A 25457-nucleotide genomic window follows, 5' to 3' on the forward strand; every position below is an offset into this window, starting at 1 on the left:
TGAGCCTAGACCCGAAATTCAGATTTCTGGACAAATAATTGTTTTGTACGCCTCGATGGTACGCTCCCAGTGATGAGGAAGTTTTCGATACATTATAATTATTATGTAACTGCATAGCATAACATATGGAATTCTAATAAAGTGTGGAGTGTTTAGTATTATGATTTTTATTATTTATAGGTAATAAGTTAGATAATAAATGTGTGTATATATTAACTAAAATTAATTTTATTTACTATTATTTTTTATTACTACTGACTCCAGTTTGAGTTCATTCTTCGAAGTCGGTCGTGAGCACTGAACAGGTGAGAGCGAATGAGTGAACTAAAGATTGTATGAATTTAGGAAATGAATAATGAATGAATGATTGAGTCGACCCTGTATCTTGGTAAAGAAATTCAACCAAATATATTTATTAGTACTGAAACCAAAATATTAATCTCAAAAACTTTCGAACAAAGCATTAAGTGAAAGTAAAATGTAATATAGAAAATATGGCTTGATATAAATCGTAATTGTGTAATATTCGGTGGCATTTACGATTCATTATTTCATTTTAGATGGACGCCACGCCTGTAGTGTATTGCAGTTGGCTTAGTTTAAACCTGTAAAAACCTATAAATACAACAACAGTAAGGATTATGGACAATAGCAATGAACGTAAATAATTATTGTGGTGCCTGAGTTCTGTGTGTAGTCATCCAAAATGGAACTTTTTCTAATTTTAACCTGCGTGAGTGTGGGATTTGCGTATGATAAAGGTGAGCTGAGCGTACGATTCATCTTCTTAGTTTTAAAACTCGCAGAATATTAAATTTTACAGTATTAAGTTCTTTACTTACCTACTTGGCATTCGTACAAATTCATATTGCCCTTCATATTGGTATGAATTCGTCTGTTCTTTGCATTTGAATTTATTATCTTTTATTTTTATTGTAATGGACATCACCAAACCATTTCAAACATAATTAGGTAGTCTAAAAGGTATGGAAAATAAAGATATTACAAAATACTGCCATCTAAAGTGTCTTTTAAAAAAATGTATACAATAAATCAGTAAGACTATTTAAAAAATACAAACTAATAAGAAAAACATTCACTTTTTTGTTGATAAGGCAAACTTATATCACTTGAAATAGTGATTAGTTGAAAGCTTATAATTTCTTCAGGAGGAGAGACATACAAAATGCATGTGTTTATTTGTACATAGAATGCTTTTTATAGATTTTTGGAATAAAATTGAAATAATTTTGATGCTTTAAAGTCAATCCTACCAAGTGGTCACAGTTTTTGAATTATTATATCACATATTTATACTTTAATTTAATTGCTAGTGCAGGTGTTGACATAACACAGGTGTAATTCAATTCATAAGGCACAGACAGTGATATTGCTTCCCTATTTTAAACTATCAGGGCTACTTTACCTGCAAATTTTCTTACTCCAAATAATTAATAATCATGACTTAGTGTAGCCTGTATGGAAGTCTCTTAACAGATTGTGTACAAAAGTCTGTAGATGTAACAACAACCTATCTAGGCGGGGCTACTCTAACAGCAACAGAACGGGGGCAGTGCTGCACCACAAACAATGTAACACCTTCTGTGCTGCCCAATGTGCCCCAACAACTGCAAATCAAAAGATCTACTTGCCACCACTGAAAATGCAGTGAGCGTGACAAAATACTGGGCCACTAAAATATAAGATTGTCATCGATTCATCAAGAAAAAAAATCCAAATAATTGTAGTGACTGGTGAACTCTGAAGACAATATGTTAAGAATAATAATTTTGTTGCAGCATCTTTCTATGGAGCGAGCTACATTTCATACCCACTACAGGAAGCAAAAGGCGTCACTGATATGAGTTTTCGTTTCCGCACTCATCTGTCTGATGCTCTACTGCTTCTCGCTGCTGGCAAAACTGACTATTGCATGGTACGGGAACAATTCTATATTCTGTTTGTTATGTAGTACTATTATGGTAAACTTGGTGCCTATCAGCCTTACTACAAAAACTTAAACATCTGTTGAACACTTGTCTAAAAAAGTGTGGCTACAAAACGTACCTTATTTCAATGTCATTCTCAGTGTCTCAGTGTTCAACAGAGGTTTTAAAGTTTTTGTGGTACAATGGTCTATGTTTTGTAATTGGAGAAAGATCTAATCTAAAAGCTGGAATGGTGTGTTTTTTTTCCTTGACCAACTGTGTAATAGCTCTTAAGAGTCAGATAGAGGAACATTACTCATCAATCTCTCTTTTAAGTCATGATTTTGTCTTGAATCAATCTTATTTATCTGCAGATACGTTTGGAAAGTGGAAGACTGAAACTGCACATCAACCTTGGTGCAGGTGAGAGCGAGCTCTCATCTCCAAAAGGGATACATTTGAATGATACACAGTGGCACCATGTCAGCATAATCCGACGAGAAGCCAACCTTACTATGAAGGTAAAACTTTTCGTACATTTTACACGAAAATACACTTCTAAAACTTTCACTACAAGTGTATGTTGTATTATTGAAGAAAAGCGTCATTAATATAATTATGTAATTACTATGAAAATATTTAATTAATCAACATTTTTTGTATATCCATCATTGTCAACATTAATAAGATAAGCATAAAGTATATGTCTATTATTTAAAGGTTGACGAAACAGCAGTGAAGAAAAGACTGCCGGGCCGTTTTTTCGAGTTGAACATCCACTTTGGAATATTCCTGGGTGGTCAAGGCGATTTTTCGGAGTTGTTTTTGGGACACATGGAGAATTTTCGCGGCTGTATGGAAGATGTGAGTGTTTCAGATGTACTCAAACTTAAAACCATTGCTTGATAAACATTCTTGTATCATTTACTTGTGTAACTTAAGTAATACTTAAGTCAATTTTATTTATAACTTTTCTAGGTTTACTACAACGGTGTTAAGATTATAGAGAAGGCCCGAAGTCGATCGGGCTCAGTCCACGTAGAAGGCGTGACGTGGAACTGTGCGCCGGAATTCGATGCCGACCTCAATTCTGACATTAGCTTTGTTGATGAAGGCGCTTATCTTATACTGCCGAGAATCAATTCAAGAGCTGGGGGAAAGTAAGTAGAACTACTGTTTGTGGAATACTATCTCACATCTTCGATTTGCTTCGGATACTTTATTTTCCATCAATAATTTACATTTCTAATCAACATAGATAAACATACAATAAAACAAGTGTCTTCTATTAACTTTTTACGTCATTCTGCTAATTTCGAATGTTTCAGATGGCAGATAGAATTTAAAACAATAGCGCAGAATGCAATTATTCTTTACAATGCCGGCGGTGGTCGGGGCTCGGATTTCCTGGCTGTTGAAATATTGGAAGGTGTAGTGCGCGTCAAAATGGCACGAGGTCAAATTGTACACACTGTGAGAGTCAACGACGGACTGTGGCATAAGATGCATCTGTCATTCTACCCTTCTATGATTGAGGTGAGCTTAAAAGCTGTGCATTTAAATATCTAGTCTAAGTTTGATGTTTATTCGTAGTTAAATGGTTGCTCTTTATGATATTTTGTACAGAAACTAGCATTATTTTGCTTCTTTATCATGCGTATAGTTTGCGTTATGTGTATTTAAATGTGATTTGCGTAATTGCAAATATTGAAAGCTCCATGCGAATGGAAGCATGGAGGCTTTCTCTATAAAATTACTGTAATTGCGACCATTGCCCATGAACTACGCGTTTTGGCTCATAGCTTTTTTTGTTCTACTTCTTAGTCATAATAAGACTACAATTAGTCGCGATACTTATTAGAAGTAATACTTTTATGTACACTTTATCCCTAGCGAATGCTATGAACTGTGAAATCTGCTTGAACATAGTTAGTAATTACATATGAATATGATCAGCTGAGCCTCTTATGTTAAGGGTTATACTCATGCCATTGCGAATGCTATGCAAAGGTATTAAAATGAATTTTGTTGGCTATTACAATGATTCCAGTCTTCCACGTGTACTGCGGTGCATATTGCTTTATATATGGACATGTTAAAGTTGAGTTTCTGGCAACCAAATACCCAATGAGCCAATGTTTGTTTTTCTGCAAATGTTAACAAAGAAACCTCGCTCAGCGTACTCTGTAAGGCTCTTACGCCATCATAGAAGCTATAAAATAAAAGAGAAATAATTGCTGTAGGCTATGGGTATAAACTGTACGGGTGACACCTAGCTACATACATACATAGATCAATTTTTTCAAACTTGTAATACATTAATTGCCAAATCCGGTAATTAAGGGAATGGACCACAGTTGCAAATCGCTATTCTTCTTCTTCTTAGCGTTTATGCAAATCGCTATTGACTTTTGTTAACTCTGTACATTTTGTTTGATTCATTATTTTGCCTAGCAGCGCACTGTGCAAATTGAAACTTGTCGTGATTACAAATATACAATGCGAATTTGCAAAGCCAATGAGACCATTACCAAATTGTTTTGCGTTTGCAATGAATGCAGTATTTTTTATGCTTAAAATCTACTTAGTCCTACTTAACTAGCTGCTAACTGTGTGCATAGTAAGCTTTTATTGTTAGATTACTGATGTACTTACTATGCCCTTGGGTTGTGCCATCTGTGTCATATAGAATAACTGGGTGAGGCCAAGGCCTGATAATATCTTAATAGCAACAAACCTTGGCACTATTGACAAATTCATTTTCTATTTATACTAGCTTTTGCCCGCGGCTTCACTCCCTTCAACTGACTTCTCTACTTTACCCTATTTCATAAGAACCTTCTCCTGACAGTAACAAACGCAACAAAAAAAGAATTATCCAAATTGATCCAGGCGTTGTTGAGTTATGCGTTTACCAACACATTTTGCGATTCATTTTTATATTATAGATTAAGATTAGGCTAACTCTTGAAAACCAATTTTCAAGATTATATAAAAATTTGTTCCCGTTTTCAGCTCTCCGTGGATAATATAGCAATGCATACGAGAATCGAAAGCGGAGGTACACGGTACTTGGATCTATCGGATTCCTTCTACCTCGGTGGCATAGAGAGTGAGAAGCAACAGAGAGCCTTTACCAAAGGAATCAAAGCGGCTGATTCTAGTATCATGGTAAGTGTTTATTTGTGTTGATTTTCATTTCATATACTGAGGATCCAGAGCTAATTCAGTATTAGGAATTGGCAAGCAAAAAGCCATAGTCTAGCTAAAATATTGCTTTGTACACATACAGATTATAATGTGGTTAATTTAACCAAATGTTAAATCAAAATTTTAATTACAGGGTTGCATTAAACCAATAGAAGTGGACGAAAAAGTCTACGGTCTTCCAAATGCTGTAGTTACTTACGGCGTAAGTCCTAAGTGTGTTTGGTGGTATCCCTGTCATTCGAGCCCCGGCAATCCGCCTTGTGTCCCTCAAGGGGTTTGTGAACAGCACGGCGTTGATCACTTCACCTGCAAATGTGACTCCGATCTGTGCATCAATCCGGATTACGCTGAGAAGTATAAGGTTTGTGCTTCGTTGTTTTTATGATGCTAATTCACCGTCATTCGTCCTTCGTGTTATCAGTTATGTCATGATAGAAAAGTTGAAAGGAGTAAAACAGTTGAAATAACAAGATCTTAATTCTTAAATTGCTGATTTCCTAGCATTTCGTAAAATCTGAGATTCTTTCAAAAGGTACGAAAAGGCCTTGATGTATAAAGCTAAAAATTCACATACATTCACAGTCAGTAAATTCAGGTATGAGAGATTATACAGGGTTACTGGTAAGTAGACCGCATCCTTTCAGGAGGTGATAGTATAGGTCAATACGGACAAAGGAGATTGGGCAAGAATGTATGAAGTTTGGTCCAAATGTCCACCACGAACGAGACCTATGTAATTAAATAGTCCACTTAATTTAGAGTAACTTTTACTAAGAAAGTAAAAAAAAAACAATGCCAAAAAAAAGTTATAGCCAAATATGTATTCTTAATTTTCGGTAGTTTTTGTATGTTGTCATTATTATTTTTTATTTTATTCCACATCCATTTCCGCACTTTATCTAAAACTAAGATGAGTAAAAAATATAGGCTGTTTATGGCATATAAACAGCCCATATTTTTTTGCCCGATGGATGTACGAATCACTAACCTATTGAGGCGCCAGAAGTGCTTGAATACTCAGCGGTGCCTGGATCTAAGAAAGTTCGATGTAACTGGTGGTGTCTTCTCTCTAATAATGAACAATTCTATTTTGTTAGAAGTTACAGAAAGTACGAAAATCACGAAAAGTAATTGAAAAAATCTATAAAATGTTTTATTTGATTTCGCTATAACTTTTTTCTGGCATTATATTTTTTTTTACTTCCATAACAAAAAATGTTCTATATTTAACGGGCTATCCAGCCATATAGGTCTCGTTCGTGGTGGACATTTGGACCGGAATCGCCCATTGTCCTTTGACCATGACATACATTGGACAAAAGTTAACCCGTTTCAAGATAATCGAATTTCAAGATCAGTCGTCTAGGTACACGTATAAATTTTCATTATTAGTCAAAAGTCTCGTTTTTGTGGATTTTTGTGTGTTTTGGATAGAAGATAAATCACTTCATAATAACAAACCATAAAACTGTAGGTACAAATCACAGAGGAAATTATAGCGAACAGCAATTACTTTTTTAGTAGCTATTTTCTTAAAAATATTACTCTTCATTTTTTTGTGCAGAATTCTTAAAAAAACATCTACATTTATCTAGCTATCCAAAAAGGCACAAAACACACAAAAATCCGCAAAAACGAGACTTTTAACTAATAATAAAAATTTGTACGTGTATCTAGACGAATTGTAAAGAAAAGATCTTCAAATTCGATTATCTTCAAATGGGTTAACTTTTGCTCAGTGTATCTCATAGTCAAATTTGTCCGTATTGACCTATACTATCACCTCATGAAAGGATGCGGTCTACTTACCAGTAACCCTGTATAGGGGGGTACATGGAATAAAATGGAAGAGTTCAAAAGAGAGTACATAGGAGGGGTACATAAGGAAGTAGGTACATAAGAGGTTACATAAGAGTTTATATAGGCTAGTTTGAGGTTACAAATAACAACAGTGTGCACTACGTCAGTAAAATGTATTGTCAAGTTTATGTACCCATTGCCAAAATTTTTACAGTCTATCTTCATGATACAGAACATTACATTCATAAACAATTCCACCCACAGGTATTCTCAAAATCGAGCAGTGAACTAGAGCTGGTAGCACTCTTCCCGCTCACGGTCCAAGAGGGTGGCGTCACAGTAATCACCACACAGAACATAGACGTGATTCTAGACCACCACAAGTATGGAGTACGACCTTCAGGAGTGGTGTTGCACGTCGCTCAGTCGCCACAACATGGACGGATAGCTATCGACCTCTCGCTGCAACGGAACTCGCAACAGTACAACTTTATAGAAGGAGAGACCAAGTCTAAACAGTTCTTCACTCTGCTTGACTTGTCAAGAGATAAGGTAAGGGGAAATTGAGTAGACGTGATCAATTTATAGTCACACAAGTCTTTTTTAAGAAACGAGTACTACTAACATATTTTATAATTAAACTAGCGACACAGGTGCAATACTGATAATAAATACACTACTGTGAATTATACATATAAATAAACCGTCCTCTTCAATCACTCATAAAAAAAACACGCATCAAAATCCGTTGCATAGTTTGAGGCGTCGTCCTAATTGGCAGCGATCGCACGATGGCGCGATGCGTTTTTCATCTAAGACGTCGTCCTAATTGACAGCGATTGTACGATGACACGATACGTTCTCGTCGTTCGATGAGTTCAAACGTACAGATTTCATCAGAGTGTCTTATTTGAACCTCGGAACCTCGCAAGTGAGATCGTGAGATGAAAAACGCATCGCGCCATCGCGCGATCGCGCCCAATTAGGACGACGCCTTAAAGATTTAAGCATACATAGGGACAGAGAAAACGACTTTGTTTTATACTATATAGTGATTGAGTATTTTGATGAAATAAGTGTAATTATATTTTCTAACTTTATTAAAAATAAATTCACAGGTTCGCTACGTTCACGACGGCTCCGAAAATCATCAAGACGCGATTGTTCTCGACATGGAACTGATACCAGAGACAAAGTTCACGCTGCCAAGCTACCTGCAAGGAAGAAACACATTCGTTCTACATGTCAATGTCACTCCGGTCAATGACCCACCAGTACTTAACCTACTGCCAGGGAAAGTTTTGAGACTCACTCAGGTATACATTTTATTATTTCAAAAAATATTTGTAACTGGCCGTTTTCCCGCGGTGTCATCCGCGTCCCGTGGGAACTGCTGCCCGTACCGGGGTAAAATATATGCCTATGTTCCTCGCAGATAATGTAGCTGTCTATTGATGGAATAATTTGTAAAACAAAGTTTTCCTCTTTATAGTATTAGTATAGATAAAAGGGGAAACAACGATTTTCCTGCAATTTAAGTACGAAAAAGTGTATGAATATAAAAGTGGTCGATCAAATATAGACAAGCTTGCCAAAATATAATGAATTTGCACCTAATTATTCTTTTAACAACTAATGTATGACTGAGTTATGACGAGTTTGCATGATTTTTATTAACTGTAGCATGATATGTAATACCAATTAATCGATTTATGATTTGCCTGTTTAGTGTCGATGAATATTAAGGTTTGTTCCCACTAGTTCTACTGCTTAGTTCTACCGTAGAACTAATGGGAACTTTTTTTCCTACTAGTTCTACTATTTTGTTACACCTCAAATAGTAGAACTAGTGGGAATTGTGGTTTTTATTGGTATTCCCACTAGTTCCACTGAAAATTTGGGTTTGTTCCCACTAGTTCTACTGCTTAGTTCTACCGTAGAACTAATGGGAACTTTTTTTCCCACTAGTTCTACTATTTTGTTACACCTCAAATAGTAGAACTAGTGGGAATTGTGGTTTTTATTGGTATTCCCACTAGTTCCACTGAAAATTTGCAGTAGAACTAATGGGACATTTTGTTCTACTAGACAAAAGAAGTACAATCGACGGCCTGGGTGGTTATCTGTAGTTGTGATTTTTTTCAGAGCTCAAAATCGATAGCAGTCAGAATAACTTAGTTTTTTTTCATGAATTTCAACAAAAATTAAATGTTTTTCTTTATAAAAGTACTAGGACAGCAGAAATGAAGAGGAGCTAGGTGGTGTTTAAAATCAGACATTGATATTCATCTACAACACTACTAATTAAAAGACATTGCTTATAATAATACACATTGAATAGGAATGTAACTATACAAAAACCGTCGTACCACAAAAAACTTTTAAACGTCTGTTGAACACTTGTCTAAAAAATGTCAAACGACGTTGAACTAAGGTCCCTTTTGTAGCCACACTTTTTCTAGACAAGTGTTCAACAGATGTTTAACTTTTTGTATTAAGACTGTTAGTTTCAAACACAACATTCACATCAAACTAACAAAATCAAAAATCTAAATAAAAAAATCAAAAATCATTTATTCAAACTTGGCTGCAAGACAGCACTTTTTGAACGTCAGGAATTTACAATAGACAGCCCCCTTCACCACTTCCTATGTGTTTCTGCTGGGAAGAAGTGGCGCAACAAACTCCCCAGCAACACATGTCTATCTGTAAGTTAGAAGAACCTTTTTACTAAACTAACCTTAGTGTGTTTTTTTTTAATCAATGTGTCAAATACCACCATAGAGGTGTTATAAAATTTGATATCACCTCCACCTGTTTAAAAATCAGAAGAACAAAAACATTAACTAGCTCCTCTTTATTTCTGCTATCCTGGTACTTTTATAAAGAAAAACATTTAATTTTTGTTGAAAGTACTTTTATATTTTATGTTTTATGTTTATATATATTTTGTATATAGTATTTTATTTTTAGTTTTGTATAAAGATAAGTAGTTTAAGTTTGTATATATGTATAGTGTGTACATTGTAGAAATAGATTATAAAAATAAAAATTTTACGAAAATTTTTGTTGAAAGTAATGAAAAAAATCTAAGTTATTCTGACTGCTATCGATTTTGAGCTCTAAAAAAAATCACAACTATCGGCCGTCGACTGTACTTCTTCTGTCTAGTAGAACAAAATTATGTCCCATTAGTTCTACCGCGAATGTTCAGTGGAACTAGTGGGAATACCAATAAAAACTATAATTCCCACTAGTTCTACTATTTTGTTATACCACAAATAGTAGAACTAGTGGGAAAAAAAGTTCCCACTAGTTCTACGGTAGAACTAAGCAGTAGAACTAGTGGGAACAAACCAATATTAATTTGACATAATTTGGAAAGATTTCGTTCAACGCAATGTTTTGTTTATCATTTATTGTTTTATTATTTTCAGAATGTTTCCAGAACGTCAAATATTTTTATTTTTTTGCTTTTGTGTAGTTGCATGCATTGTTTTGACTCACAAACGCCGAACGCACTACAGATTAACCTTTATATAATTTGAGTGAGTACCTTATTTATTTAGTTTTACTAATTTTACTGCATTTATTATTTGCATTTTATAAAAAGTTGTGTCCATCAATGTCGTCTTCATATTAATTGGTACTGACCTTCCCAAACATTTGAGATTTAGTCAATAAAAGTAAAAAGGAGAAAAAAATGACTAAGGCAAAATCACCTAAGAAAGTAGCGCATCAGAAAATACCAATCTTTAACAGATTATTATTAATTTGACAAGAAACCCGAACATCTGTTTAGATCTACTAGCTGTTACTTTACCTTCAAGAAGGTGCCAGACCCACTTTTCCTGTGACATCTTTCTTCATGGTAAAAATACAAATCCAAGCATGTTTTATTTATTTTCAAGCGATGGAAAATAAATTCACGTTTCATGTATAATATAAACTAGCTTCTGCCCGCGTCCCGAGGGAAGTTCTTCATTACCGCATAAGAAGTGAAAGTGTTTTCAAATGTTGTCATACGCATTACAGGGCACACGAAAAGTGATTACTTCTGACATATTGAAGGCTGAGGATCCAGATACGGCTCCCGAAGATCTGCTGTATACTGTACTGCATGGCAAGAATGAAGCTAACAGGTAAAGATAGGTACTAGCTTCTGCCAGTGGTATTCAAGATCTGTCCGTTTTTAGGGTTCCGTAGCCAAAATGGCAAAAACGGAACCCTTATAGTTTCGTCATGTCCGTCTGTCCGTCTGTCCGTCTGTCCGTCTGTCACAGCCGATTTACTCGGAAACTATAAGTACTACAGTGATGAAATTTGATGGGAATATGTGTTGTATGAACCGCTACAAAAATATGACACTAAATAGTAAAAAAAAGAATTGGGGGTGGGGCCCCCCATACATGTAACTGAGGGATGAAATTTTTTTTTTTCGATGTACATACCCGTGTGGGGTATCAATGGAAAGGTCTTTTAAAATGATATAAAGTTTTCTAAAAAACATTTTTCTTAAAGTGAACGGTTTTTGAGATATCAGCTCTCAAAGTCGTAAAAAGTATGTCCCCCCCCCTCTATTTTTATAACTACGGGGTATAAAATTCTAAAAAAATAGAGGTGATGCATGCTAATTAACTCTTTCAACGATTTTTGGTTTGATCAAAGTATCTCTTATAGTTTTTGAGATAGGTTGATTTAACTGTAATTTACGGAACCCTTCGTGCACGAGTCCGACTCGCACTTGGCCGGTTTTTTTTTCCTATCATAGTTTTTTCGGGCATGAACTGTCCATTACAGAAAATAAAAAAAAATACATTTAAAAAGTAAAGAAAATCGACGGTATCAACATAATTTAGAAACAATTACAGTGATTGTAGATACTGACTGTTACTATGGAACACTTTTATCCAAAAAATCATTCAACTAAGATAGTTATTTACATTAACATTTCTGTACTAATTTATCAATTTCTTCTATAGTGGCCATATAGAAATGTCGGGGCAGCCAGTGGACTCGTTCACTCAACAAGACATAGACTCAGGAGTGATATCGTATGTGCACGGTTCCACAAGTGACAAACAGCTCAACAAAACTTCGCTCAGGTTGACTTTACAAGTAAGTGTTATTATGTTATAAATAGATTCAGCCTCCTCGAAGAAATTACTTTGTGTACCTGGATAAATACATATAGGAGCCTAGATTAATGGGTTATCTAACGCTGAAGGTTTTGTTTGATAACTGACTAAAAAGTAGCTTAACGTGTCTTCTTTTTGGTTGTATTTTATAACTGTCACTGTACATCTTATGCGGTCGTTACGGGTAGTCAGAAGCCAGTATGTCTGACAACCAGTCTTACCGAGGGATATTGGATTGTCCGGGTAACTAGGTTGAAGAAGTCAGATAGGCAGTCGCTCCTTGTAAAACACTGGTATCCAGAAGCATCGGTTAAGACTGGAAGCCGACCCCAAGGTCGACGACAATGCATAAAATAGAGAAAGACCCTTTAAGTATATTTTATTAAAATAGGTATGCTAAAACATTTATTTAACCAATCACTAACTAACTTTTATTCTACAGGTATCAGACGGCATAGAGACGAGTGGTCCCGGTATCCTACGTATTTCTGTAGTACCACTTCAAGTGCGTCTCGTCAACAACACGGGACTGCAATTGGTTCATAACTCTTATGCCATCATATCGGCTGATAACCTCACTTTCACTACCAATGCTGATGAAACCAATGTGCAAGTCAAGTAAGTAGGAATGTGGAACTATTTTTAAATGGCTGTGCGTGCAGTCAATTTATATTGATTTTGGTATGGGAAACTGATTTTTACGGTTTTATTAAATGTGCCTGAGTATCCAGTAACAATATCATATACAAAATGCCATTTTTTGCGTCACTTACGGTTTTAACGTCCGATTAACAATAAAGGGGCTTTCCTAACCTTGCATTTATGCAAATTAATTGAAGTTCAGGGTACCGGTTAGCTTTCTGAGCGTTATTTTGTCCATGATATTGTTATATTAGTACTTACAGTAAATTATTTGTTTGAAAGTTAACTCCTTTGTAGGTTAGTTTTCTCCTTATTTCACGAAAAGAAAACTCCACAAACATAATTCAGATAAAATAATATTTTTGTTACAGATACGATATTGTAAAACCGCCTCAGTTCGGCGTGGTGGAACGACTTCGAGTATTGGATGGTACTTGGCAGACCGTAGACTCATTTACAAGCGAAATGGTTACTTTTGGCCGTGTACGTTATATGCATCTATTGGGAAACCCATCACATGACGAGTTTAAGGTAAATAACATTATTAAAGAGTTCTTTGTAATTATTTTTATTTTATAACTAGCCGTTTTCCCGCGGTTTCACCCGCGTCCCGTGGGAGCTACTGCCCGCACCGGGATAAAATATAGCTTATGTTACTCGCAGATAATATAGCTTTCTAATAGTGAAAGAATATTTAAAATCGGTCCAGTAGTTTTTGAGTTTATCCATTACAACCAAACAAACAAAGTTTTCCTCTGCATAATACTAGTATAGATGATGGATTCTGATGTACTTTTAAATTTCGGTCCTTATACCTTATTTTATTCTTTGTCCACAGTTCAAAGCTTCGGTTGGCTCAATACGAACGAACACACTCTACGACTTCCGATTGACATTTATAAAACTCGAACTGTATCAGTCAGTGAACGAAGAACTTGTGCTGAACAATACGAGAGAGGCTTTCATATCGTCTCAACATCTAACCTTCAAAACTAACCCGCTAACGTTACCGAGCGACCGTATCGTATACACGATACTGAGACCACCTAAATACGGTATTCTACACTTATCTTCAGGAAAGCATCATTTACAAGTGCATAGTACGTTCACCCAACAACATATCGACACCGATCAACTATGGTATCGATTACACAGGAGAGCGTACTCGCATATACAAGACGAGTTTACCTTCGTTGTGGGGGCGACAGAATGTGAAAATATCACCGGCGTTATGACAATACGACACACCCCGGGTACACTGACCTCAGACCGAATAGAAGGCAGAGTGCACACAACATTAGAACGCCTACAAGTTACAGAAGGATCTAGAATGGTTATTCCAGCTACACATCTCAATTTCCGCACAGATGCAGTCACTAATTTAATATTTAACATCACACATCTACCAAAGCACGGTAAAATAGAAGTGATAAACGATGTGCTTAAAACGATGCGAGATAATACTACCTACTTTACGTTAGAGGAACTGAATTCAGATCGTGTATACTATGCTCACGACGACTCAGAAAGTCGACACGATTCCTTCCATTTCATGGCTTTGAGTCCAGAACCTGAAGATTTTCAGTATGTGGGAGTGTTTCACATTGATATTATATTGAAGAACGACAACAGTCCCGTGAGGGCAAATGATAACGTGTTTCACATAGTTCATGGTGGGGCTAGACTGATAACTGCTCGAGACCTAAGCTATACTGATGCAGATTTGGATACTAAGCCTTCCGATATTATTTACACAGTTCAAAGGTATATCAAGGATCCTCCGAATGGTGGAATATTTCGAGCTGACAATCCTTCTGAACAAATTGCACAGTTCTCTCAGGACGATATCAATAAGAACTTGGTGTTGTTCAAGCATCAGGGTAAGGAGTACGGGAAGATGGCTTTCTGGATATCTGATGGGCTGTTCGATGTTAATGGTAACTTGGAGATACAGGCATCACCTCCGTTTATAAGGATGTATCCGACTAATGGTTCTATTGTAGAGAATGGCAAAGCTGTTGTTATTACTTCTAGAGATATGCAGGTAAAGATTCTTTCATTGCATATTAACTTTTCTTTCTATTATGTAATCATTTTTATTTCTAGTAGACCGGTTTAGTTATCCACACTAAATGCATACATAGGTTTTCTAAAATGCCACTGAATGAATTACAAAGTTTGACTTTAACTGGGATTTAATTATCAAAATATGTATATTAAATTTGATGTCCTATGACTAAGGAACGAGGCCATATTATTTCAGGTTGACACAAATATGAACTGTTTGGAAGAGGACATTCGCTACGAAGTGAATTTGGAACCGAAACACGGCACCATAGAGGTTGGGGAAGGTCAGGGAGCGTTCACGTTTACACAACTGGATGTGGCAGCCGGCAGAGTTTCATACAGACACAGAGAACCCAAGACTCCTACTGATCAGTTCAGGTAAGAATTGTAGTTACTATGCCAGAGATATGGAATACTAGAGATAGAATTTTGATAATAGCCCCACACAAGTTATATGGAATTCCTATCACCAGTAAGCAGAACGACATATAGGTAGAATAGTAGGAACAGTAAGAAAGTTTATACTCTGGCATAATACTGGTTCACCTAGCCGTATGCTTCTCATTTGCTCTAAAATTATAATACAAAGAAAACTGTTGGCACAGTTTAAATATATTCTCTGAACAGTTGTGAAGCTACATACCAACGTTCGTAACAATGTCACTCAACACGCATGTGCTCGATGCACGTTACTCAGTACTGACAGCACCGATAGCGCCGATAAAAGCTCGTCGAACGCTCATCGTTAATTGTTTACAAGAGAATATATCTAAACTGTGCTACGGGTCTTTTATTATGCATTTGAAAATAGAATAACAATAACCTCTTTCCTCAGGTTCAAAGTGATGTGCCTTGACACGTGGGGCGAAGGTGTATACGTGATAAAGATATTTCCGTCCAGTTACTGGGAGCCTCTGAGAGTGACCACAAACTTGCCGCTTGTTGTCGAAGAATCTACCAGTGTTAATGTTACTAAGGATATTTTGGAGGTAATGACAATAATTTGGTTTGTAAAAGTGTACAAAGTACAAAACTTTAACTGAGTCCTAAGAATAGTTTGTAATAAACTTAAAGGCGTCTTAGAACATAGTGCGAATGCCTGTGTTCAGAAGCGTATTAGTTGCAAGCTTTCATTAAGTTTGGTGAAAATTATACTAACCGTCAGTTGCACAAAATTGCATCCATTAAAATAAAAGCTGCTTTAAATCTATTGCTAACACTTTTGTCTAGTTGACAAAGAAAGAGTCAGCAATCGATTTAATGAAGTTTTAAATAAGTGCCCTTGCCTTGGATTAATGCTCAATCCTTCTCCGTGTGAGAGGAGGCCTGTGCCCAGCAGTGGGACGATAAAAAGGCTGTAACTGTAACTGTAACCTTGCCTCCTTAATTAGCCTACTAATCATTTACATCTTTCCTACACAGGTGATGCATCCCCAAATTGAGCCATCAAACATAGTATACCAAGTAACAGACGGGCCATACCACGGATGGCTCGAAATCACTTCCACACCCGGCACCCTCGAACTAGAAAACTACAACGAAGAGCCAGTCCATATCAAAGTGTTCGACCAATCGGTCATTAACGCGAACCGTCTAGTTTACGTACAGTCAGGAGTCAACAGAACACGAGACAGGATCCGAATGGACGTCACCAACGGGATAGTATGGCTGAGAGACGTTGAACTTAATGTTGTCATAATCCCTGAGCATTTCTACGTCCACGCGGTTAACTTGACCGTCGTAGAAGGTGAAGCAGTAAGCATAAAGCCAGATGTATTCAGAACGGTCACAGAGTATTATAGAGGAAAAGTTGTGGCGTACAAAGTGATCGAGAAACCTAAATTTGGGAAGATCGTGATGACTGATCAGGAACTTAATCTGTTGCCGGTCCTCAAACTCAATTCTGGTAACATTCAGGTATGTTCAACCCTCTTTTGTATTTAAATAAAAAGTAATGTGCGGTCCATGTTTAAATACGATTGCAGTTATTCTTTGACGTGTTTTGTAATAAGTAACTGTGCTGTAGTCATTTTTTCCAAGGAATCTTGTGTTAACTCACCGTTATGTAAAACCACTTTACATACATGTACAACAAACATAACCCGTCTTTAGCGCAGATGGTGTAGCTTCCTAAGACTGAAAGAATTATTCAAATCGGTTCAGTAGTTCCAGAGCCCATTCGATTCAAACAATCAAATCATTCCTCTTTATATATTACTAGCTTTCGCCAGCGGCTTCGCCCGCGTGGTGTGTTGATAAAAAGTAGCCTATGTGTTAATCCAGGGTAACCCCTGTCTACCTTCTATACCAAATTTCAATCATATCGGTCCAACCGTTTTTGCGTGATTGAATTACAAACATACATCCATACATTCTCACAAACTTTCACATTTATAAAATAAGTAAGACTAAACAAGAATATATTTTATGTATGCCCCATATAAATACTTAAATGTACAATTACTTCCACAGTACATAAACGACGGGTCAGAAGAATCGACGGACTCGTTCAGAGTCATAGCAGTGACGGAAAGCAGTAAGGAAAGCGAGCCGTTCTTCGTGCACATTAACATTATGCCCGTGAACGATGAGCCGCCTATAGTGGCAGCTAATACTGGTCTTTGTGTGTGGGAGGGAGGCACTTTTACGTTCACCACTAAAGAGCTATGTGAGTATCTGAAAATACTTTTTATTTTATTTATCATTCTTGTGAAGCAGGGTTTAGGCGAGAGCGTCGCTTTCATCCGATCCTTCTGCAAATCAATATTCAGCACCATATGTCATGACAAGATCTCCAGTATTCCTTAGTGTTGGAAGGCATGTAAGATTTTGGGTTCCGGAATTAAATTTGGAACGTCTTGGTAGACGAGTGACTAGAAACCAAACAGTCTTACCAAGAACTGTGTTGAAAATGTCAAATAGACAGTCGCTTCAAGTACGGTCCATGCTCCATGTATGTGTTACTGGTGCTTGGCTGCATCTTGTTACACTGAACATAGTTGGAAACGGCTTGACTGATGAAAACTTAAAATCAGTAAAGGTTGTGTCATAGAATCTATCGATAACTAATAAAAGTTGCGGGACAGTAATAAGTTATTTTACCAATGTTTACAGATGTGAATGATATCGACACGCCTCCCGAGAACGTGACGGTGCGAGTTGTAGACATCGTGTCTGGATACATTGCGTTACAAGGACACCTAGACACGGCGATACAGCACTTCACTCAAGCAGACATCGATAATGGAAAAGTCGTGTTTGTTCATAAAAGTAAGTGCTTTTTGCAAATATGCTATTTATTTGATCATCATAAATATTGAATTTATTTTTTATTTTCCACTGCAAGCGATTGACAGTGAAAATACAATGCGTGTCGCATTACTTGAAATTAAGAAAAACATGATTAGTAATTTATATTTTTTGTTTATTTTAGTAAATGTCCATTCAAGTTTCTTGCTGATTAACTTGTGACAGATTAGAATTACTTCACCGTAATTATAAGATCTAAAGCAGGGACCTAACCAATATAATTTACTTTATATTTGTTACAGATGGCACAAAAGGCAAGATGATCTTCAACGTCACAGATGGGCTACACGAACTCTCCAAAATCACGTTTCTGATCACGACCAAGTCAGTCTCACTGAAACTGACGAGAAAGCACAAGTTACGAGTATTCCCGCTAATGAGGGAGCCTTTGAACAACTATATGCTCATGTCCAAGTGCTCTGACCCCACAAGAACTATAATATACAAGATAGAAAGAGCTCCAACACTCGGTAGACTCGTCATGTTGAACGGAGAAAATCACCACAGATCTATAAAGCAATTCACACAACAAGATGTGAACAACACAGTCGTCTTCTACGAACACACGCATCCATTCTCAGATCTGTATACGAACGATTCCTTCATATTCACAGTAGAAGCCCCATTAGCTAAACCACTCACAGATCAAATCTTTAACATAGATATATCTGTGTCATCCGGCGGGCTTGCTAAGTACGTCCATATACCCGTGATTAAAGTAGAAGAAGGAGATAAAGTGCCTATTAAAGTTAATGTTAGTAATGTTATTACGTACTTAGAAACTCAAGCTGGACTGAGGCAGCCCCAGATAGAGGCGCAGTGGTCTCAGCCTTCGCATGGTGAACTAAAACCTTTTATGTCTTCGTTGACTCAGTCGCAGATCGAAAGTGGCGTCGTCAATTACGAACACGATGATTCTGATACGACTCAGGACAAAATTGACATGTCCCTGTACTTGCTACCTGATTACGTTCTGTTGTGTAACGTTACTATTGTAATACACATCATCCCAGTAAATGATCAGCCGTTTAGATTGTTGACTGATACTCCACAAATACAAGTGGTACAAGGCGAGAACTATACTATCACTAAAAATGATTTGCTCACCGAAGATGCTGACACGGGACCGTCAGGGATTCTGTACGATATAATCAGCGGACCAACGCAAGGAAGGATGGTGATGTTAGATAAGAATCAGACAATTGACGAGGCGCATTCGATCAACAAGTTTACACAAGACGACATAAATAACGGCAGAGTGATATACGAACACTCGGGTATGCTGCAGACAGCTACGTTCTACTTCAGAGTGTGGGACGGCCAGTTCAAGCCTACATACACAGTGTTCACTATAGATGTCATACCTGTTATTCTGAATGCGACGTCATTGCATCCCATTCACCTGCAACAAGGCTCAAATGTGGCGGCGGTTACTACAGACCAGATATACGTGGACACGAATGCTAAAACTTCAAAAGTTCTTTATAACATCACTCGTCAGCCTCTGCACGGTATGATATACGTTGGCAGGAATCCAGTGTCGTATTTCACGCATAAGGACTTGATGGAGAAAGTTGTAATATATATGCAGAACGATATGACGACAGCTAACGACAGTTTCGATTTAATAGCTTATGTTCACAACAGTAATGCAACTCGACCGTTCGCGATAGAAGTTATCGTACAACCGCTGATGACGTTAGGTGACTTACGAGTAGAAGTAGAAAAGGCTAGGATTACATTGAATACAATGGATGCGACTGGCCTTGCGAAACTGACAGCTAGCGATCCCGTGTATACTTTATTGAGGAAACCTCGCTTTGGTACTTTAAAGAAGATAATACGAAGTTCAGGAGAGAAAACAAGTGCTAGGGAAAGAGAGGTAGCATATTTTACACACGAGGATGTGAAAGCGGGTGTGATATACTTCGTGACGAAGAAGAAAGTGAGTGAGCTGAATGGTTATGAAGACAGCTTCAGGTTTTTGCTGGCGGCGACTATTTTCCAGCCTGCAGTCAGTGATGTGAAAGTGTTTATAGGAAATAGACAGAAGAAGAATCTGCCGGGTCCGAATGATCCTGAGAGTCATGAAGGCGTTCCAGTAAGTATTGAAATTTATTTTAGTTTTTATTTGGAAATCTTGTGTATCTTGAGTGGCGTTAGTGAGACAAGAACTCGGTCTTCAGCAGATGCTGTAATTTATTGACAATTTAGTAGACAACAAAAGTTTACATAAAAGCATATGTGACCTCATTGTATCAGAAACATAATAAAACTCATAACAAGCCTAACATAACACAATCACGTTATAGTATATGCAGTTGCATTCTCCCTATCAAAAAACCATCTACTCCCAACAGGTTGCAAACGGCGACACAGCCTCATACTACATGATGATCCTCATGGCTCTATCGGGGACAGTTCTTGCCATCATCGTGATCTTCGGGCTGCTAAAGTGTAGGAGATACCTCATGAGGGATCAGAACGCCTTAGTGAAGATACACGGGCAGAGTCAGGGCGCAGTCGCTCCTATACCGCTGCCGAGGCCGCCTGATCACCTCATGCCGTCCCCTTCGCAAGGCACGCCGCCTATAAAACGGTAATGTTAATAGTATAAAATATTGTGTAAGCTATTTGATGACTTTGATTTTTGAGATACTCAGGGCTGAGGAAAGGTGCGGTCGCTCCTATACCACTAGAGGCCGCTTATCAAATTTAGTTATAAATGCCCTTTTTTAAGTCTACAAATCTTCATAGGACAATTTAAAAAAAATTGCGAAACCGGTTTCAACGTTTCAGGCATAGTGACCAAGTATTATATACTACTAGCTCGTGCCAGCGGTTTCACCCGCATCCCGTGGGAACCTCGGCACGAACTCGAATAAAAAGTAGCCTATAGCCTTCCTCGATAAATGGGCTATCTAATACTGAAAGAATTTTTCAAATCGGACCAGTAGTTCCTGAGATTAGCGCGTTCAAACAAACAAACTCTTCAGCTTTATAATATTAGTATAGATATACCTCTGCACAAACGCGGATAAAAAGTAGCCTTCCTTGATATAGGCTATATATAGGATACACTGAAAGAAGTTTTGAAATCGGACCAGTAGTCCCTGATATTAGCTCTTTCAAACAATTAAACGTATAATAACTAATTTCATTTCAATGTTCTTCCACAGCTACGTGTCATCAGACCAGTCAGTGCACACTGGTGCGAGTACACCACTGCCATCGGCCGGCAGTGTCGCGTGCAAAGTCACGCCGCTCGCCGACGCCACGCTGCCAGACCTCAACGCGAGGTATCCTTACGGCACCGATGATCATACCGATGTGAGTACTAAATTATGTTTGTCTTTATAACATATTGCCTCTGAATTCTTTTCTACTGGATTTTTTTGCAGAAGAGATCACATAATATTCGATCCAGCATTGGAACACGGTGCAAGTAGCTTGCGTATGTTTAGGCACATGCGCAGGTTACATGCATTTTAAAAACGTGCGGGTCCAGCGACTTGCGCATGTACCAAAGTAAAATACCTTCCCGCGAGCTTTTGTCACTTGTCAATTGTCACTTGCGCTTGTTAACATGCTCCAGCTACTTGCACCGTGTAGATGCACCCTAACGTTCAGTCCATCCTTGTGTGAAGGTGCCGGTGCCCAGACAAAGGTCTAGTGGTTAGTTAATGAGATCAGTACTTTCCTAAGTCCCCGAGATCAATAGCGTCTGTAATTTGCACGCATGCTACAATTTGTTTCTTTAACTGTCCCACATTTCCAGTAAGATAAAGACGGGCCCCGTGTCTAACCTATGCCAACGAATATGAAAGGACACCTAGCCACTCAGCCAGTAACAAAACTTAAAATTATTACAATTCTGAATCAAAGTTCTATTTTACATACGAATAAGGCACAAATTTCAAAAATAACGCAACAATCAGTACGGATCATTACAGGCCGAAGACTGGAGTAGTTACGAGGCGAGTGAATCCGCGTACCCCGTGAGAGCGCCGGGCGTCGCGCCGGCGAACCCCATGCTCCGGCGCAACCAATACTGGGTCTGACCCAAGGACACGTTTACATTGCCGAGGATGCCTAAGCCAGGTTAGTTGGAGTAATGAAGGTTTTCTCTAATTTTTCTGCCACCGGGTGGAGCCACGTATGCGTCTGGTCCAAACAGCTGTCAAATAGTATGGAATTGTAGGGTCCGAACTTGTTGCTTATTGAAATTCTGTTATATTGGAAGTGTTATTGATTTTATTATGGACTACGGTCAGAAAAAGCTTTCCGGACAAAAAATTTTGCTCAGAATGAGGGGTGCAAAAGTCACTGGTTTTAAGGAAAAGCTCATTGAAAGGTAGATAACGTAATGTACTAGAATTTGTTTACACAATATGATTTAGTTTTTTATCTACTCAACCGCAATTGTGAAACAATAATGCAGTGCTTTAATTATAAAATAAAAAATCACTAAAATCGTTCACGGTTCATAGTAAAGATAAGCACTTTGACGGGTACCTAGACCTGACGCCTCGGTGCTGCCACCTCGTGGACGCCATTTTAGAAAACCCTCATTACTAACACCGAATTGTTCTGTTAAATCATCTAAATACTAATTAGTGATTGACACGAATTTCAAATAAAACCCTTTTGCAGGGCTTGAAAAATGAAATGGTTGTTCTGTAGGTGCCAATACATTTTTCACCCAATCCACAACTATTTCCTTTTTAACGACAGAACATGATTTGCAATTCTATAAACCTTGTTGAATGAGAGTTTGACAATGTATCATGCATGCGCAATTTCTTTATGACGAGCTATATAATTATCGTTTTCCTATTTGTCTTTTTTTATGCAGTGATGGTAACAGCACACGATAAAACCGTGACGCTGGGCCGTCGCCTGCGGCGTCGCGGCGTCGACTTAGTTCCTACGCCTTTTCTACTCAGCAACTACACGGGGAAATATGAGAGTTGCGAAATTACCCTTTAGACAAGTACTTAATACAGTCCGACATTTAGACAAGTTGTGCGTATATTACGGGCCTTTACAATGTTGTCTTTGAACTCAAAGTTTAGTTGATTTCTCGAATGATAGACAACCGTTATATAATGCAAAGATAGACCGGGTATTTTTAATTTAATTAAAGTGGAATTTAAAGAATATTTATCGATTTAGGTTTTTAATTTTTCGTCTTAAATGAAGTCCTAAACTATTCTTTGAGTTCATAGAATAGCGCATTTAGTCGTTGGATGTTTGTCTCTAGGCAAAAAATATGTTATCGTTACGTCATCGACTGATCACACCACGTCATTGGCAATAATACATTAGATATACATAAGTACTTAAGTAAATTACTGGATGAAATTTTGGTACTCATCAAGAAGTTTTTTAAAACACCCTGTAATTGTATACATGTAGTTTGTCTAGTTCAACCAGCGGATGTAGCAGAATTTGCCTTCTGTATGTAATATCTAGATTTTAAGGTGGAATATTTTTTTAATACAAAGGATTTGCGCCGTCATACAACTCATGTGTGTGAAGTACTTAATTTTTGTGAATTTGTACCAGTTCAGTGGTATTGCCATTTTTTTTCTTGCCAGTTTATATTAGTTGAGACTGATATTCCGAAATTTTCATTCTGTGATCCGAAAATATTTTGTATGCCATTTGTTTAAGCATTTTTGTTAAAGAAATGTGTCCTTATTTAGGTTAGCAATGAAATAACAAAGCTGTGTGAAGCTAAGAATATTCAAGTTTAAGATAGATAAAGTCGTATTATTTGTGTCCATGTAAAATCATATTGAAATGCCTGAAATGAAGAATATTTTAAATAGTACGGCTGTATCGATCTTAATATGCACTATAACAAGAAACAGGCATCTGTGACTCATAGCCTAAGAGCTGTCGTACATCGGAAAATTGAAGGGACAACCGTAACATGCCTTTTAAAATTGTATTTTTTTAATCGGACGACCGCGAAACACGGTTCGTCGTAAATGCATTAATCGGGTGGTTCAACAGCTCTATTGCTATACAGTTTTATGCTGGCTTGTACAACTGCTCACTGAACATCCCACAGCCATGTAATGAGGGTTTTTGAAATTTTTTCTGCCACCGGGTGGCGCCACGTATGCGTCTGGTCCAAACAGCTGTCAAATAGTATGGAATTGTAGGTGCCGAACTTATTGTTTATTGAAATTCTGTTATATTGGAAGTGTTATTGATTTTATTATGGACTACGGTCAGAATAAGGTTTCCGAACTAAAAATTGAGCTAAGAGAGAGGGTGCAAAAGTCACTGGTAGTTGAAAAATTTGTTAACACAATATGATTTAGTTTTTTTTATTTACTCAACCTCAATAGTAAAACAATAATGCAGTGCTTTAATTATAAAATAAAAAAACCACTAAAATCGTTCACTATTCATAGTAAAGATAAGCACTTTGACAGTTACCTGGACCTGACGACTCAGTGCGCCACCTGGTGGACGCCATTTTAGAAAACCCTCATTGTATTTTAATTTTCAATCAGTTTAGAGTTTGCATTTAGTAAGGTACCAACTGGTACAATAAGCCATTATCATTAATAACACTGAAAATGTAACATTCTGTGAGATACACATTGAGATTTATTCTTATTTATTTAAAACGAAAGCCAAGAGTGAAGATATTGTAGTGTAGATAACGAGACAGCATAAGAACTAATGATTATTTTTACATAATATACAATAAATGTGCCTGATGACATTCACTCAAGCTAATACCAAATTATATTCTATGCCAGATATGGGAGATAAAGGAGTATATTTTATTGCATTTCTTAGACGTTATACGACATTTTAGGAGGGAAATATTTTAGAATAATTACTGATTTTAGATTAGCGAATATTTTTAACACCATTTATTATAAAAATATGAAGAATACGTAGAGTATTCGTCATCATTTACTGTATAATTTACATATTCCATATATTTTGTCTATAACAGACGTAACACCAACGGTTAGGACGGTAACCCTGAAATGGTGTTCTATTACTCAGCTCGACAAAAACAAGATCTTTTTTCTGACCGTTTCACTCACAAAGTATGCCAAAATAAGTGCCAACAAGCATTTTAATATAAAATAATTAAATCTAAGCCTCATTTATCATTTGTTAGAAAATTTAGATTAATTTTATTAATATAGAATTTATTAGCAATTAACATTTAATTTTAAGTATACCTAATTAATTTATAAGTTAATGATGTTACTATAGATTTCTAACTGATGTTATAAGGTTATAATTTAATGATATACTTGTGCCAATATAGCAGGGGTGGTCAACTTATTTAGACACATTTGCGGACATTTTCCGCTGCAATCCA

The 25457-nt window shown here is 37.0% G+C and overlaps 1 protein-coding gene across 3 annotated transcripts; it reads left to right on the top strand.

Moving 5' to 3' along the window:
• Positions 1-358: 358 nt before the first annotated feature.
• On the top strand, positions 359-24588 carry LOC110378196 (chondroitin sulfate proteoglycan 4). 3 transcript variants are annotated; one of them, XM_064035389.1, is made up of 26 exons: positions 359-480; positions 561-761; positions 1800-1936; positions 2303-2449; positions 2649-2792; positions 2907-3088; positions 3257-3464; positions 4944-5099; positions 5272-5499; positions 7203-7490; positions 8057-8254; positions 10974-11080; positions 11921-12056; positions 12519-12694; positions 13090-13249; positions 13557-14762; positions 14982-15163; positions 15621-15774; positions 16208-16702; positions 17258-17453; positions 17900-18055; positions 18337-20195; positions 20455-20693; positions 21274-21424; positions 22033-22195; positions 22950-24588. In XM_064035389.1, exons 2-25 carry the CDS (start codon positions 707-709, stop codon positions 22153-22155), a joined length of 7083 nt encoding a protein of 2360 aa, XP_063891459.1. In that variant the 5' UTR covers positions 359-480; positions 561-706; the 3' UTR covers positions 22156-22195; positions 22950-24588. The 3 variants fall into 3 exon arrangements, with proteins under 3 accessions (XP_063891459.1, XP_063891458.1, XP_063891463.1); XM_064035388.1 differs by having other exon boundaries at positions 361-761; XM_064035393.1 differs by having other exon boundaries at positions 361-761; positions 22048-22195.
• The last annotated feature ends 869 nt before the right edge of the window (positions 24589-25457 follow it).

The sequence above is a fragment of the Helicoverpa armigera genome, chromosome 1 (assembly GCF_030705265.1).
Source record: "Helicoverpa armigera isolate CAAS_96S chromosome 1, ASM3070526v1, whole genome shotgun sequence".
NCBI lineage: Eukaryota > Metazoa > Arthropoda > Insecta > Lepidoptera > Noctuidae > Helicoverpa > Helicoverpa armigera.

Excerpts from the sequence above, each read along its gene's own strand:
- LOC110378196 (XM_064035389.1), top strand. The coding sequence starts at position 707 with ATGGAACTTTTTCTAATTTTAACCTGCGTGAGTGTGGGATTTGCGTAT. Across the intron at positions 2,450-2,648 it reads AAGCCAACCTTACTATGAAG|GTTGACGAAACAGCAGTGAA; the intron begins GTAAAACTTTTC and ends TATTATTTAAAG. Across the intron at positions 12,057-12,518 it reads CGCTCAGGTTGACTTTACAA|GTATCAGACGGCATAGAGAC; the intron begins GTAAGTGTTATT and ends TTTATTCTACAG.